Source organism: Fringilla coelebs (assembly GCF_963513975.1).
Source record: "Fringilla coelebs genome assembly, chromosome: 8".
In the NCBI taxonomy this organism is placed as follows: Eukaryota; Metazoa; Chordata; class Aves; order Passeriformes; family Fringillidae; genus Fringilla; species Fringilla coelebs.
The window spans coordinates 25,242,369-25,258,623 of record NC_140066.1 but is presented as its reverse complement, the minus strand read 5'-3'; the positions used below and the strand labels follow the sequence as shown (position 1 = coordinate 25,258,623).

Sequence of the window (16,255 nt, the reverse complement as noted above, 5' to 3'; positions counted from 1 at the left end):
AATTGCATTCTAAAGTTAAGAACTCTTCACTGAACAACATCTGAGATTTTTTGACTAGTCTTACTTGAGATGACATGAAAGTAAAGAGAAATCTCTATAGACAGAAAGGTATCAACATACATAGTTACATTCAATGTTTCAAGAGGCTTGTAAGCATTTTTACACAAATTTGTTACATTCTTAAGCAGCAGGTTAATTTCACAGCTCTTCATCTTCTAGCAGTACCTACAAGTGACCACTGAAGAAGGCACTGTGTATAAACAGCTCACAATGTTATCTCTAGAAATAAGAAGTTGTGAGCTTCATCACTGTATGTGAATAGCCATTCACTGCTTCTGCTGGCTTTTTCATTCCTGAAATCTCTTGGTTTTACTATAGGTCAAAGGTGCAAGAAAAATCCTGTCTGCAAAATATGCTGTTGAGGCTTTCTCAGGCCCCTATAAAGAGGCATTACATGAAGAAAAGGTGAGACTTTTGAAAACACAAGGAGTTTCAGAATTTAAAAGTTAATGTTGTATCTTCATAATGAGAAGAATGTACTGCTCTGCAAGCAAGAGTTCTGGCCAACTCACTGATCAATGAAATTAGGCAGTAAAGGACAGTGTGTGCAGAGAAGAATTTATGAAATAGTGCAGATTCCTGTGATGTTTGGGAGCACTTACAAAAGCACTGGATCCAGTATTTCTAAGATATGAGCAGGTTGATGCTTTTTAAAAAAATAATATTGTGGTAACAAGAAAGCTTTCTTCCCCACCCCCAGGGTCTGGATCATGGTTTTATGAAGCAGTTTGCTCATACACCTCTCAACCTCTTTGAGGAGCTTTTCCGACTTTACAAACATCGACCAGAGTAAGATCCCCTCTGATTCCATTGTTTAAAAACTAATATTCCTTGTGAGTCAAGAATGAGAATACTATTTATTCTAATAGTCTAAATTATATTGCCTGCTTTTTATCGGATAATTAACAACAGCTGATTTCCAATCACACTAAAAATTGCTATTTTGAATATACATTTCCTTATTTACTCCACAAAATCTATTGTAAATGCAATCTAAGCAATCACCAGGTTCCAAGACAAGATTCTTATTTTGTATAGTCTTATCTATTTGCTTTTTGCAAGAGATTGTGAATATGAAACATTCTTAGTGTTTTGTTATCTTCTGCTGTGCAACAGAAAATACAAAATACATCCTGTCTATGCTCTGTGTGTGCTGTAGGACCCCAAATACAGAAACCTTCCTTGACACAGCTAACCCCTATGTGAAGGGATCACCTGAGAATTACCAAGATGCAGTTTCCCTTTTAATGAAAGCCATGGATGAACTGGATAGTCCTGAGCACAAGCCTAGTGGCTTAGACCACTCTGTGTGGGAACATTTTTGTCTAGCTAGACGAAATAAAATGGCGAGTGAGGAGCTGGTATGTAAAATTCTTTATTTTGCCCATATACTTCTTGGTATTTTGGAGTCTTAAACTTTAGTGGAGTTCTCATGTAGAGTCATTCTAGGGGTGAAATAACAATGCAGGATTCATATACTCCATTGGCCTTTGAAAGTTTGTTCTGGCTATATTCAATTCAGAATAACAGGTGAACCTGTTCTCTAGTTCTAGCTGTAGTTCTTCAGAGGAAAAATTAGCATATTAATATGGATGGATTTGATCAGAATGATTGTGACCTTGATATGGTTTCATTAAAAATAAAAAACCATCATTGTCCTTTTCTTTATCCATAGAAAAAAAAAATAAGGTATTTGATTCCCATTATCTGTTGAAGTCATCTGCTCCCATAAGCGTTCTACACTTGCACCAATGCATTCCAATATTTTTCTAGACTATAAAAAGCAATTCTTAACAAAAGGTGGTTCTGGAGATGTATTTGTTCATTATAAAAGCATGAATGAATAAATCTGAATTATCCAGAGACAGATATACATGAAATTTGACCAAAAGAGAAGCAAATATGATTTCCTTTCACATGAATAAACTCTTCATACATGAACAAACAATTTCCTGAGCAGAGTATAAGGATTGTAACCTTTATGTCTCATATGTACTGAGATTCTCAGAATACCGGGCTTGCATATTTATATATACAGATATCTTCTTCAGAACTTGGCTTTTCTGTCCTCAAAGAAGCTTGCCCCTGACATACTGACAAAGTTGAAAAGGTTGGGAATGTGACAATGTTGCTTGTCTAGGTGAAATGGAAGGCCCTAGCACTGGCAGAGATGCAGGCCTCTCTCCACAGAAGAACAGATGAAAATGATAAGATGAAGTCAGAATTGGAGAAAGCTTTCCAAGAACTCACTTGGTAATTTTTTGTCTTTTCCTATGTTCAGCTGATCTTTAATACTCCACTAACACAGAACCAAAAGTTACAGTCCTGGCTGGAAGTCTCTTCTGTTTTCTTTCCAATTGATATTAAGATTTCATTTCAGTAATAACATTTTCCCCAGAACATTGCTAGTGTATGTTAAACTGAATCCAGTGCTTGAAAACTTTATGTATATATATACCATAAGTTCCAGATTTTGTAGTCACTTCAGCAGCAAACAGAAGACAGAGTCTGTAAAAGAGTAAGCCCTACATGATCATACCACCCACCCATACCACCAATGTTTATAACAAATATAAACATTGAGAGTCATGGGACGATTTCTGTAAGCCTGTTGAAATCACTAAACACTGTTTTTGTTTTCTGCCATCTTAGGCTGAAGGAAGAGAAGATGAGGCTTCAGAAGAATTTGATTGTCCAGTTTTTGCTAAAACAAGGACAGGTGGAATTGGGTAGTACTCAGATCCCAGAGTACAGTGATGCTGTTCTCATTGACAGGAGTGTTGTTGAGGAACTGAATTGCACTCTGGCGGTAATTTACATTATCTGGAGGAGATTTAAGCTCTCTAAACAAATGTATTGTCCTTCAGGGGCTCAGCTTTTTCTCCAGCCTGACATCTAGTTTCAATTCATTACAACACAGCAGCAGGCTCAATTGTAATCTAGAAGCTATTAAGCATTCTCTAATGTCTCTTCTCATGATGTAGGGATTGCAGTGCAGACTTCTTTCTTGATGTTTGATCAATACAATTCAGATCAATGAAATGGTGACAGTCTTAAGACACACCATCACTTACACTTACATTGTAACTAGAAAATGCTAATATCATGGGCACCAGTCCAAAAAGTCCCTTGAGGCAAACTTACAGCCATGTTAAGAAGCATTCAAATAGTGGCTCACATTAAATTTTAAAATAAATATTTTTTTATATAAGGTGAAATTGGTGATGATACTTAAAACAGCTTTTCATACCCTCATGAAATGTTCTTCTGTAAGGCATTCTAGCTGTACAAAAATTGTCTTTTACTGCTGCTGCACAAAGCCTTCAGTAACATATGCAAAATACCTTAACCAGAGCAAGCTTGTATTTTGTAGACCTAAAATGCCTTTCCATTCTTATGTAAGATAGATAGATGGAGGGAGGTTAGTTGTAATTTTCTTTATCTATTTCTATGATCTAAGGCTGTGACACAGAGCATAAAAGAGAACGAACTTCCTTTAAAAATAACCATCTGGAGCAAAGTCTGGAAAGAGACATGCATGTTTAAAATTATGACTTTGGAAACTTGCCCATCTTGTTGCAAACAATTATTTCATAATCTGTTAAGTGTGTTAATTAAGATTGATCTATTTTTTTAGGCTCAAGGAGAAAAAAAAATTACTGCCATGATAGAATTTAAGGACTTCTCTAAAGGGATAATACAGCTGGAATGGGAACACAAGAAAATGAAAATGCAGATACAAGATCTGAAAGAGAAGGCTCGGGATATTGTAATCCTACCTATATCAAAAGATTGCCAGCTAGTGAGTTGCTTTTTCTGATTTATATTTCAAATGCAGAAAATAATGCTGCCTACACCTGTAAGAAAGGTCATTTATATTTATACCTATATATATTATTACCAGAGAAACGTGATTCCCAATAGGTTAACAATGCAGCTTTCAAAGGGAAGTCTTACTCATGAGATTGAGCAGTGATGAAATTCTTGGGATGTTACAGTGTAAATGAAGGCAAAATTAGTCCTAACTCTTAGTGTTTCAAAATTGGCGTTGAATAAGGAATCAGAATTTTACAGCCACAAGGAACAGATCTCTTAAATCGAGCAGTCCTTTTTAAGTGGAAGTCTGAGGTGCCCCCATCTGGTATTGCACAGACATTTTTTAACTTTGCTCTGCTCAGAGCCTGAGCGTTCCTGGGGGAGCCTCACCGAGTGCCACGCTCTCGCTGCCATTCGCTGGCCCAGCAGCAGAGCGGGGCCTTGTGTGCCGCACCCGGCAGGCAGGAGGGGCAGCCGGCCAGCATGTCAGCACCTGCACAGCTTCACACAAGCCCAGCTGGCAGGCCAGGAGAAAAGGTAAAGGTTGTGGGACACAGCCAAGGATACCACTGGGAGAAGAAAGGAGGAAGAAGAAAGGTTGTAGGGAAAGCCTGGAGGTATTGCAATATGGGATTTAGAAGACTGTAGGGAAATCTTACAGTCATATCCTGATGATGTGAGTGGCATAAAGGTTTGGAGTAAGGGATGTTGAAGGATGTGTAGGTTGGAGATACAGCAGTGGGGACAGCGGTAAACCACAGAAGAAAAGGAAACAGCAGGTAAGGATATTGCAATTCAACCAAGGGATTAGAAGAAAATTCAAAACATGTTTTGCTTAGTCTTCACTTGTATTGCTGCTCTACAAAATGCTTGTTCTGAATCACAGCCACAGGACTTTCATAACTAACACCAATCACCAGAACAGCTTTCCAAAGAGGTGTTGTGTTAGTACTTTGAAAATTTCTTGTGGCAAATTTATCACCAGTGTTGCTGTTAGCTCAGTTCATTAAACTGATGAGCAGAGCTCTTGCCCTTCAGAGAGAGTTAAACTGCCCATAGTAAAGGCATTTACCAGTTTAATCACAATTTGAATGCCCTGAGGGAATTGACTTAGGTCACTTTTTGATTAGAAATACGCGGTTAGTGGGAAAGACAAGGTAACAGATACCCCAACAACAGGAATGGAAAGAAAGATGGCTTATAAAAATGTGGGTGAGCAAGGACTTGAGACCATTTGGAATGAGGGCTGTTAATGAAGCAGTGAGTGAAAGAAGTTTAATCCTCTAGGCAAGGAGCCCCTTCTGGGTCTTTCCTGTTTCTCCTCCTCTCACTAGAACAGTCCACATGATTTTTCCTGTCACTTTGGTGGGACAGTACTCTGGAAGGATGAATCTACATCTACAGAAACCTGTCTACTGCCTGTTATAGATGCATAAAACATGATGGGGTTTACCATTTGTCATTTGATAAAGAGGTATTTTAGTAGCAGTGTGCTCAAGGAATATATCAATAAATTCTCTGGTATGTCAGTTACTATGCAGATAGAACAATAAAAGAAGTAAGAATAATTAGGAAGCCACTAGACAGAAAGTATTAATTGTTCTCTCTAGCCTAAAGACAGACTGTCTTAGGCCTCCAGCTATGTTAGCTTAGATTACAAGCAAAAGCATAGCTTGAGGTTTTTGACAGCCTCAGCATACTTGTTTGGCCCTTGTTTCCATTAAATATATAATAGATAACATCCTTTTTAACAGCTGCAGAGTCTAGTACTCGCACAGCATCCAAGCATATCCTTACAAGGTCCATTTATGATCACTAGTAAGCTTTACCACTGCAGAATTCCAGTGTTTTGAGTTTCACATAGTATGATTTTCTTCATTAAAGGGTGGAATTGTTGAGAATGAACAGGCATAAGATAATTTCTTTCTGGTTTTATTTCTTCAGTTCCTAACTGTGCATAACTATGACGCCCACATTGCTCAGCACATAGCAGGGATGGAGCAAAGCCTTGGTGTCATGGATAAGGTAAATCCAAGGGACCCACCACAGCTAAGAGACATAGATACATAGATATAAATATAGAAATATCATGTATTTGTCCATCTGGCTTTCAATAGTTTCCTCAACTTGAGCTGTGCTGTCTACAGCAGCAGTTCTGTAGTGTTTGGAAGCAGTCATCACACATGGATTGCTGCAGAGATGAAGCCTGTCTTCTTGCTCTGTTACTGGAATTAAATGCTTTCCTATCCTGAACATCTAAATGCAGAGATGCTAATCATTTCTTACACAGCACTGCCTATAAAAGTCACTCCTCCATTTCTAATGAAGCATTCTTTCGATCTTAACTGTTTAATGTTTCTCTCCAGGAGCACCAGCCTGTTCAAAGTATCCCTCCCCTTTGTCTTCAAAATAAGAGACACAATAATCTGATTTGCTGGCTACTTCATGTATTTCATCATTCAAATTATGACTGTCCTTTTTTAAAAGTAATTTCACTGGATTTTCTCCAAGTTGTGCTAATTGGCATCAGCTTCCTCTGCCTCTTCAAGCTTTAGTATTTATCTTGTCCCTTTACAGCCTCAGCAGCTTAGAGTATGTCCTTAACTCACTGATTCCATTAACTTCCTTTTCTCCCTTTGCCTTTCAAGTTTTATTTTTAATATATCTCTCTTCCTGACCTATACTTCTTTATTCCTTGGCTGCTCCTTAAATTAGAACTCCATAAACTGAGATACCACGTGTGAAAGACACTTTCCAAAGTGAAGCTTACCATGTGCTACTAGTCAATTCAACATACATTAGAGTTTATCAAGGTACAACACAGTGCTTAAAATTAGAACTTTTCATCATAAGTTTGTCTGATCAGTTTTTGTATGACCTCATATATTTGCTTTATTCATCTCAAAATGGACAGTTGCACAAAAAGAATGTGAAAAACCATCAGAAAAAAGTCAGAGAGCTGAAGAAGTGCATCTGTCTAAAAGAGCAAGAGAACTACGAGCTCAGCCTGCAGCTGAAGGAAATGCTTGTCTCTGTGTCAGAAAGGATGCACATCTTCGAGGCAGCTGGTGAGTCCAGTGAGGCACTTAAAGCACAGGCAAAGAACATTCAGAAAATAACTGCAAGGCTGGACAGTGCTGTTCTCCCCCATCAGCTGAGGGGCAAGGAATGCCTGTCTGTTACTGTATTTGCACAATGAGCAGAGTCCTTCCTGCCAAAACCTACCATGGTTACTGAAGAGTTACCTGGAGACTCTTGTGGCTCTTGTAACCAAAGCTAGCTGAATTCCTGGAAATGTTCAAGTCAAAATACTACAGTCAATAATAACTTCATTAGGCAAAATGCTTTCATTTTTTTTCTGAGGGCTGTGCAATGGGCTTCTTTCCACCCTTCCAAGAGAACAGAGAAAGTAATGTGGAGCTAAAAATAGCATTCACTATTAGGAAAACTTACAGAGATCTTTCCACTAGTGGAAAACAGTTACAGATTTGCAACACAGTGGGTACCTGCTAGAAGCTAAAGAAAGCATGCCCAGTGCCTTTTTGAAATATTTTACTTTATTCAGTACTATAAAGGCTCTTAAGCCCAACTGTGAGCCTTTTTTAAAATGCTTGCCCACTTCACACAAAATTGGATTAACCCCAGGACAGGTTCCATATAAACCACACATCCCCTATGAGCACAGGCTGACACTAATACTTTGTTTTTGCAGACACACGGGATATTTCTGAAAGGATCACAAGGCAGCGTTACCAAGAGATTGTGAAGCAGAAATATCTACGGCACCATATAAGGGAACGGGAAAAAGAGCTTGCAGCTCTTCAGTCAGACATTGAAAGCTGGAATCCGAGAACACTCCATATTATTTAAAAATCAGAGATGAATAATAGATGAATAATACCATGGTCTTATCTAAGGGAAAATAGTTTTGACAGCTGATTCTTCTCCCTGAACTTTTCTTCCCAGAAATTGTTTCTTTAGTAATTCCTTTAAATATCTTCAATTTGAAAGATGCATGGTTGTCTGATTTGTATTTTTTACACCTGGTCTTAACCCCATTATATTTCAGTTGATGAGATTTATTTCTACTGGTTTTAGTATATAAACCATATAGCTCATTACAGAAAACAACCATGTGTGCAACCTGGCCCCATCCCAAAGGCAGCTGTGCCTCATTGTGGTGTAATCACCCACAGCCAGCAGGAACTGTGGCTGCTGCCACGGGCAGAATCACAGGAAAACCAGGTTTGGAAGCATCTGGCCTCCTGAAATAGCTGCTGGCATCTCCCACCCCTTTACACTGAGGTGCAGTGTATTTTCCTGCCAGCTCCTTCCACGACAGCTAAGAAAAATAAAGAACCTGTGATAAAGTTCACTACTGCTGGAGCCCCATCTACCTTCTCAGGCATTCTCCCAGCTTTTTATTTCCCTGCTCCATGGTGTATCTCAATCTTTCTCCTTTCATAAAGTCACATGACATCTTAACCCATTTCATTGTGAGAGTAACAATACCTTTCATACCTTAGCTTAAAATTCTACTATGTCAGTTGCTTTGCCACCTCTAATTGGGATTTTTAAGGATTCTAATTACACCTCACTAAACAAGACCTTTTGTCTTTCTGCTAAAACTGCCCAAGAAGCAGCATCATTCCAACTTCAGGGAAGATAACTGGGCCCTGCACCAGGCACCATCATCTTTTTTTTTTGCACATGCCTAAAAAGGCAGAGAAATAGTGCTTTAATACTCAAAATGTGATTTGCAATAAAGGCTGTTCTACATTAATTCTCTCTAGACAGCAAGAGTCAGTATTCTTAAGAGCAAATTGTAGGTACAGGCTGAAGTCTAATGAGCCTTACCCATGGTTAAAAGAAAATCAAAGATCATACAGAACCTTTCTCTTGAGCTAAGAAATTACTCCCTTATTAAGGAAACAAAAAAGACAGGGTATAACCAATAAGAAAACAGGATTCCTAGCAGCGAAGAGTTGTATAGTCATTAAGATTTATGTATTGTTACACTTGAGAAGCAGTGATTTTAGGGAAAATAAAAAACTAAAGGTACCATGATGAGAAAATAAGCAATTTCAAGTTAAATAAAAACAACTTTCAAAAAAGGCAGTTGTTGGAGAAGAAATGGAATTGTAAAGATTTATTCAGCTTTATGATGCTGTATTTGAAGCAATCCCATTAAACAAGGCCTTGTTTTTCTTATTTATTTGAAGAGAGAAAACACTTTGGCTCTCAGATATAGTAGAATAGAAAGCTGGTTTCAATTTTCTTACCTTCCCTTCTATTACCTCAGGCTATGGCAGAATGCTTATGAGACACCAGCTCTGAAGAGACTGTCTGGACCAGAACCTGAAAGCAACTGCATTATGACACATTTCCTTTAGAAGGAGTTAAAGCTAGTGAAAACATCTCAGCTCTGGAATATTACCATCATGAAAATTAGTTATCCTCACTTAACTCACAAAATGCTGTTATTAGCCTTCATTGGCTGACTGGCACCAGGAAGACATGTAAAATGGGTGTATCTATAAACAAACTGAACTCTTCCCCATCTGAACATAAACAGAATTGACAGTTTGAGTTATTTCATTACAAGTAACTATGCAGAGGCTAATAAAAAAAATGACTGATTTCTACCCATTAAACTATGACTTAATTTTATTTTTATTAAATAAAAATTCACTAACCAAGTCATTAGCCCAGATTTTTCAAAACATCACCAGTCTGATTTTTTTCCATTAAGTAATGCCTATTACAGTGCCTACTGTATGTATGCACACAGCTTTACAAGTATCTCTGGAGAAAACCTCCTAACCCCAAAGCATAAAGTCCATTGTGTCAGAAGTGTTGGTCAGACCATCAGAATTTATTCAATATTTTCTGCTTTTGTGTCTGTACAAAAAAAGCTCTGCAGCTGTAGATTATGCATCTACAAAATCTTCTTCTGTTCTGCTGTAGTGCAGTAACTGGTCTTCTAACCCAAAAGTGTCGATGAGCTGAGTGAGACTCACTTTCTTGCCATCTGCAGAAAAGGCCGACTGCAGCTCATACAGCATCAGCTGGGTGCTGCTTCTCCACTTCACTATCAAAGCCTGCAGCTCAGACAGGTTGTTCTGAAATTGGGACACACAGAAAAAGAGTCACCCTCTGCTGACATAAAGGGGGTTTTGATACCCTGCAGATATTCTTATAAAATGCCTTAAACTGAGACAATACACAACCACCACAGTAAAAAACCAGGAAGTATTGCCTCACCTTGGATCGATACATCTTCACCAGTCTGAGCCTTCGCAGTAGCTCTTCCTTCTCCTGCACTTGTTTCTCCAGCTTTACTTTTTCTTCAAGGGACTCTGGCTGACCAAGATCAACCTGTAGCACATCCGAATTTTCTGCTGATCCACAGGGATCACTCTCCTGTGAGGGACTTCTGAAACATGTGTGTCCAGTGCCATTTCCTTCCAGGTTTTCAGAACCATCTTGTAATCTGGAACAGTCTGTCCTTGTCTCTGGCAAGCACCCTGTGGCAGCACCAGTAGTGTCTTTTTCTTCAGTGTCTATTTTGAGCCGCTTTGCCACAGTAAAATTGGCATTAAATGAACGTCTTGTTTTCCTTAATCGTTCCCTCAGAGCTGCACTCATTTGCTAAAAAACAAAATTAATAAACCCAGAAAACCCAGGTGGTCAGAATATTCTTAAATTTTTATCAAATCTCAAATAACTATTTAGCAATCATTATTATTTACATACAATATGTAGTATATTTAATTATCATTGTAAAGCCAGACTTCCGAATTCTCTGTATAGCCTTAAAAAACTTGAACAAAGTCAACTTCTCCTCTCACATGTATTTGCACAGCTGCAAGATATGGAAAGGTATAGCTCCACATCTTCTTGGACAAAATCCTGTATTCTAGTGAGGCAAACTTACTCATCTTGTGTTTGTGTGAATGAAATATAGCATATTTCAACTTGGCTAATTTTATTCTATCAGTTTCCCCTCTAGTTTAATGGAGGTAAGGGTTTAATGGAGGTATGTTCTATATTCTAGAACATATTAGAAGTACTTATATAATTTTGACCTGTTCACGCTTTGAGATACTTCACAAGCATCTAAAACCATTTTTTTCTTCAAAATAACTATTTTTTATAATCTGTGTCTAACATTTTTATTTATAGAAATGCACTAAAATACGGGAGCAAGGGATTAGTTATGGAATACTTTCAAACCAGGCCTGTCCAGCATAGATCTGGATGCTGAGTGTGACAGTATCACCATTTCACATCCCAGGACAAGACAAAAGCAGAGCTCTCTCTATGGAGAATAGAGAAACTGAAAACATTGTACATTGTTCCACTGCAGGCAGAAGTCACAGAAAGCCATCCTGCATGCACAGCAACCCAAAAAACTAGGATTTGAGAAAACTGAAGATGACAGGTTAAAAAAAAGAAGCAAAAAGTCCACCACACACCCTACATAGTATTTAAATTTATTAGTGTGACATTGGGTTATGTTACTCCATCACTTTGTATTCACAGCAAACACCTTCATTTTCACAGCAAAGTACACCAGGCACATTCCTTATCTGCACAGCTTCCTAGTTACAGGTATAAGGTGCCTGTCTCTAGACTTCCAGCAAGCAGTATCTCAGTGACTTCTGACTCCTGGATGATTCCACAAGCATTTTTGTTACTATGAACAATCATATTATTGGAGAAGTAGTAAGTTTTCATACCTGTTTCCCTGAACTAGTCCCCTGTGCAGGTGGTGCCCCGGAATCCTTTGGAGTACTGCACAAAGATGGCAATTTATCCAGCACTGACTCTTCCATCTCGAGATGAATAGCTGTCTCTGTTAAATGACAGAATGAATTATGGTGTCATCTCACCTGATTATAGTGAGCCCTTGGCTGCAGAAATAAGGAAAAAGTTCTAATATTAAATTATAAGGCTTATTCTCTACTTGGCATGTTCAAAAAGGACGTCTGCATAAGTTACACAAATGCTTCACGTGCTAAGTAGGATCTTGCTTTGTGAACAGCTTTTCTTTGAGAGGCTGTAGGACACTACTAACTACCATAAAGTCTTTTACTATCCATTTTATATTTTTCCCCTCACTCCTAAAGCTCTGCCGAGCCAAGAAGGTTTTTGTTGTCCACAAATGTAAACAATCTTCTCTATAGAACAATATAATTGGGTATCCAGTTCTCTGAAAACAATCCAGTCTCACTTGATCCTTCTGGGGATGCTGCTTAAAAAAACAATTACTCACACAGGTGGAAGTTTTGATTAACAGGAAACATCCCAAGCTCACTCAGAAAGGCACCTTAATTAAAATGGTTAAGTCACACCTCCCAGCACGAACCAACTTCAAATCGACTTGGCAACGTTTAATTTCATTTAGCATTTGTGAACCACCTACTAATGACCAGAATGCAGCTGGAAAAATCAACAGCTACACCTCCATTCACCTGCAAATTACAATTAGGAGTTTTGAAACAGAAGCCTCTCAAGAATAAAATCCTGCAAACCAAAATTAGGCAACAGAGGGCTGGCACAAGGGGCTGCCTCTTCACAGATGAAAACTGCCTAAGCTTCAGTATGCCAAAACCTTAATAGCCCAGCAACCCTGGTCTTCCTGGCTCAATACCAAAGGATGGAGGTCCTCATTTATCTTAGAAGTCAACATTCCTCCCCAGCTGTTCAAAATTGAACATATGGTACTCGATTAAAAAAAACCCAGACCTTACTAAGGAGTCTAGTTAATTGGGTATTTTAGCAATCTATCAATTAAACAGGAAGCCCACAGCATCCATTAAATATAATCAAAGTTTAATACTATTATTTCTTTTTGTAAGGAAGAGCCTAGAAAAAGCAACATCATTCTTATGCACACTGTATGTGTAGTAAGTCTTTCCAAGGAGCAAAATAGTTTTAAGCCTAAGAGATAGCTTTAAAAAACCCAAGCAATCCTACAATTCTCTGCGTTTACTTTCTAATGCAAATTCGTTTTTAAATGACCATAACTACTACTTTTTCCACTGGTTTGCTAATGCTGTTACTTGGCAGCATATTCACATAGATCTCCTGCACTCTTAAAATCCTTTTCCTGTATCTTTGGCTAAGAATCCTTGGCATTCTCAACCAGTAATGCTGTTCACCACACAAAAAATTCTGTCCAGCAAGTAAAGAAAATTTGAGTTAGAAGGGGAAAAGACAATTTTGCTTTTCAGTACTTACTTGACTTTTGCACTTTGCGTATGTTTGTAAGTACGTCCTCTGTTTTCCTGCTAGGTTGTATAAAGGCACTCCTTTTACTGTCTCAACAACAAAAGGCTCTATTAACACTCAATACTTTTAACACTCTATTAACACAATACTATTAACACTCAAGCTTTTGTCCTGCTAGTTTTCCACCGACAGAGAAGCAGGATGAACGCTAGGCAGCCTATAAGCACAGCCACAGACCCGTGGAGCTCGTTCTGAGGTGCTACGCCCCAAAAATGCAGCCACAGCACCGAGCCGCAGGGCAGAGGAGCGAAGAGAGGCCCCTCGAGGAGCACAAACCCCCAGGGCCCGGGCGAAGGAGGAAGGAACCCGGCGGAACTGCCCTTCCGTCCCCGCCGCCCTCAGCGCTTCAAGCTCCCGCTGCCGGGCCGGGGCGGCCCCGCGCCTGCGCGCCGCGCGTGCCCGGCCGGCGCGAGCTGTTGGCGCCTGCGCGCGGCGGGAGGCGCTGTGGGGCTGAGGGGCGGCGCTGTGGGGCTGAGGGGCGGCGCTGTGGGGCTGAGGGGCGGCGCGGAGCCTGAGGGGAACCCGGATCCCGATCCCGGGAGTGGGAAACGCGGGACATCCCTGGCGACCTCGTAGGCTTTCTCGTTGCCAGGCGGTGGGCATGCCAGGCGGTGCTCATGCCAGGCGGTGCTGTGTTCCTTAGGCCAGCGTGGGCCCGCCACCTCATGGCTGGGGTCTGGGCCAAGGCCAGGTATCACCTCACAGAATCGGGCTGAAAAGTTCTTTAAGATCATCGAATCGAGCCTATGACCCAGCACCACCATGTCAGCTAGACCATGGCACCAAGTGCCATGTTCAGTCTTAAATGCATTCTGGGGTGGACCAGGACCTCCTTGGGCAGTCTGTTCCAATTCCACTCACCATTTCTATGAAGAAATTTTTCCTAGTGACCTGCCTAAGCCTTCCATGGCCTAGCTGTGGAAGGTATGACAATGTCTCTACAAGTGTCCCTGTGCCAGGGAGGGGGGTTCTGCCTCACCATGGATAGCACAGTAGGCCCTTTTGTCACAGGCAAGGGAACCGCAGCTCTCCACCTCAAGCTGCAAAAGCCTTTATCCCAGGAACTGTCTCCTCGCATAAGGGGGAAAAGTGTAACTGAGGGACTCACTGGGAGATGTGTGACCTGAGCAGCGCTGTTATGGTTGTAGGAAAGAAGAGAAAATGAAGAAATTTGGCTGGGGAAACAGGGAGATGGTGACTGTGAGAGGGAGCAATCCCAGCTGTGGCTGCTGTACTGTGCAGTTCAGAGAGTTCCCTGACACTCAAAGGCACTGCTGATCTTCCTGTCTCTATCAGCTGCACACCTGGCTTCCCCATGTGGATTTACTTTTCTCAAAACTGATTTGTACAAAACGTTTTTGAGCTATAACTGTCAGGACTGACAGAATGAGCTGAGGAAGCCATAGCAAGGAGAGCTCCCAGCCCTTAGGGATGGTGGCCCAGTGGCTGCTCCACACTGCCCACAGCCGAACGGCCCTGAGCTGTGCCACGATGGCTCACGCAGCTGTGCTGTGAGCTGCACGTGGGGTGCAGGCACCCACATGCTCTCGCTGGATCATGCCCTTAGCTTGTGTGTCAGGACTGCATTAATTTCCTGCCTGGTTCCTCCTCACTGCTATGGATGAGGACACTATTTTCTCTTCACCTTGTGTAACTCCTGTCTCTATTGAGACCAGAGAGACTCTGGAGCTGAGAGGTGAGTAAGCATTGAGTGTTGTACGTGTGATAACATGCTAGCAGTTGCTGAGGTTTTGACCATGAGTTTTCATAGATTCACACACTTCGAAGAGGATTTGACAGGGTTGATAGCAACCTTTTACTTTCCTACAGTAAAAGCTATCAAAGCATTCAAAGCCCATCTACAGCAAGTTGCATTGGGAAATCTGAGGACTTGAGGCCTTTAGAGTACACCTTATATAAGATTTTATCTGTGGGTGAAATTGATTTAGAAGTAATATTTTCAGTAGCAAATGTGGGAATTTGTGTGGTGTTGTACTATGTTTTGTAGCCATCTACCAAAAACACCCCGCTGAATGATACCCGAAGTGTTGAGGCAGTTTGGAAGCATTTTTTAAATCTGCCTCTTTTTTGGGTTTTGTGTTTGTTTTTTAAACCTTCAGCTAATTTAATGTCACAAATATTTTAATTTTTAGATATGCTAAAAATGGATTTCTGATTGCAATAACAAAAGTGCTAATAGAACTTCTACTGCAAATTTATCAAGAAGGCTGGATCTCAGATACTCTGGAGCTTTGTGATGGCATGTCTCCAAGTTCACAGGGTATTTCCTTCAATCTCAAGGATGGTCCCTACTTTAAATTACTCATGCTCTGTTGTGCAGACATGTTAACAGATGAGTTTCACAAGAAAAACAGAAAGTTTGAGATTTTAGATCATTTGCCAGGTGAGATTCCAGTAAGATTTTACAGGAACATAACACATGAAAAAGTCATCCTGTGCATTATCATTGCAGTTAATTAGAGCAACGCCCGTATGCCCCACCCCAAGTGAGATGACAGATTGTTTGGGACTGGGAATGCAGAGCAATGGTGCCACACGTTGGGTGCGTGAGTTTAGCGTGCTGCATCTAGAGTAGAGGAAAGGAAATACTGTAATCAGTATTCATTGATGGAGAAGGATTCCAGGAAAATATCTTGGTTGGTATTAAGTGTTTAGCTGTGTTTACTCCATTTACCTGAGAATTTACCTGGTGTTTACACAGTACTGCAAAAACATGATGCCCAACACTTGGCCAGAAGCCCCTGACAGAGCTGGGAACTAGAGTGTCGTCAGGCAATATCCAGTGACTATCCACTGTTTCTACTACAGAAACACAGTAGTGGTGGATATTATGTTTTCTTCAATTGGCAAACTGGATTCAGACTGAAACCTTCCTCTCAAAAACTGCTCATCTCTTTCCCTTGGGGAAAACAGATTATCCATGTGTCATTGATTCTGGCATGTTTATGGCACACTGCTGAGTGTTTCTCATGCTGTTCAGCTACGATCACCAGTATGTGTACACAGTAGAAAATTGATTGCCATACAGTATTTATCAAGCACTGTAATACTATTGTTTGAT

The 16,255-nt window shown here is 40.3% G+C and overlaps 2 protein-coding genes across 2 annotated transcripts in view; one reads left to right on the top strand and one right to left on the bottom strand.

Annotated features, from left to right (window-relative positions):
• The window catches only part of CFAP43 (cilia and flagella associated protein 43), a gene marked incomplete at its 3' end in the record, with an annotated part of 42,835 nt that extends 35,089 nt beyond the window's left edge, over positions 1-7,746 (top strand). The window contains exons 31-39 of the mRNA XM_084210553.1: positions 379-465; positions 761-849; positions 1,220-1,421; positions 2,201-2,313; positions 2,713-2,869; positions 3,698-3,862; positions 5,821-5,901; positions 6,791-6,944; positions 7,589-7,746. Of these exons, the coding sequence (XP_084066679.1) occupies positions 379-465; positions 761-849; positions 1,220-1,421; positions 2,201-2,313; positions 2,713-2,869; positions 3,698-3,862; positions 5,821-5,901; positions 6,791-6,944; positions 7,589-7,746 (1,206 nt within the window). The remainder of the gene's footprint in view (positions 1-378; positions 466-760; positions 850-1,219; positions 1,422-2,200; positions 2,314-2,712; positions 2,870-3,697; positions 3,863-5,820; positions 5,902-6,790; positions 6,945-7,588) is intronic.
• Positions 7,747-9,780: 2,034 nt separating this feature from the next.
• SFR1 (SWI5 dependent homologous recombination repair protein 1) lies at positions 9,781-13,259 on the bottom strand. Its single transcript, XM_084210380.1, has 4 exons — positions 13,123-13,259; positions 11,619-11,734; positions 10,141-10,527; positions 9,781-9,998 (listed from the first exon to the last, which is right to left on the bottom strand). Exons 2-4 carry the CDS (start codon positions 11,712-11,714, stop codon positions 9,807-9,809), a joined length of 675 nt encoding a protein of 224 aa, XP_084066506.1. The 5' UTR covers positions 11,715-11,734; positions 13,123-13,259; the 3' UTR covers positions 9,781-9,806.
• Positions 13,260-16,255: the final 2,996 nt, after the last annotated feature.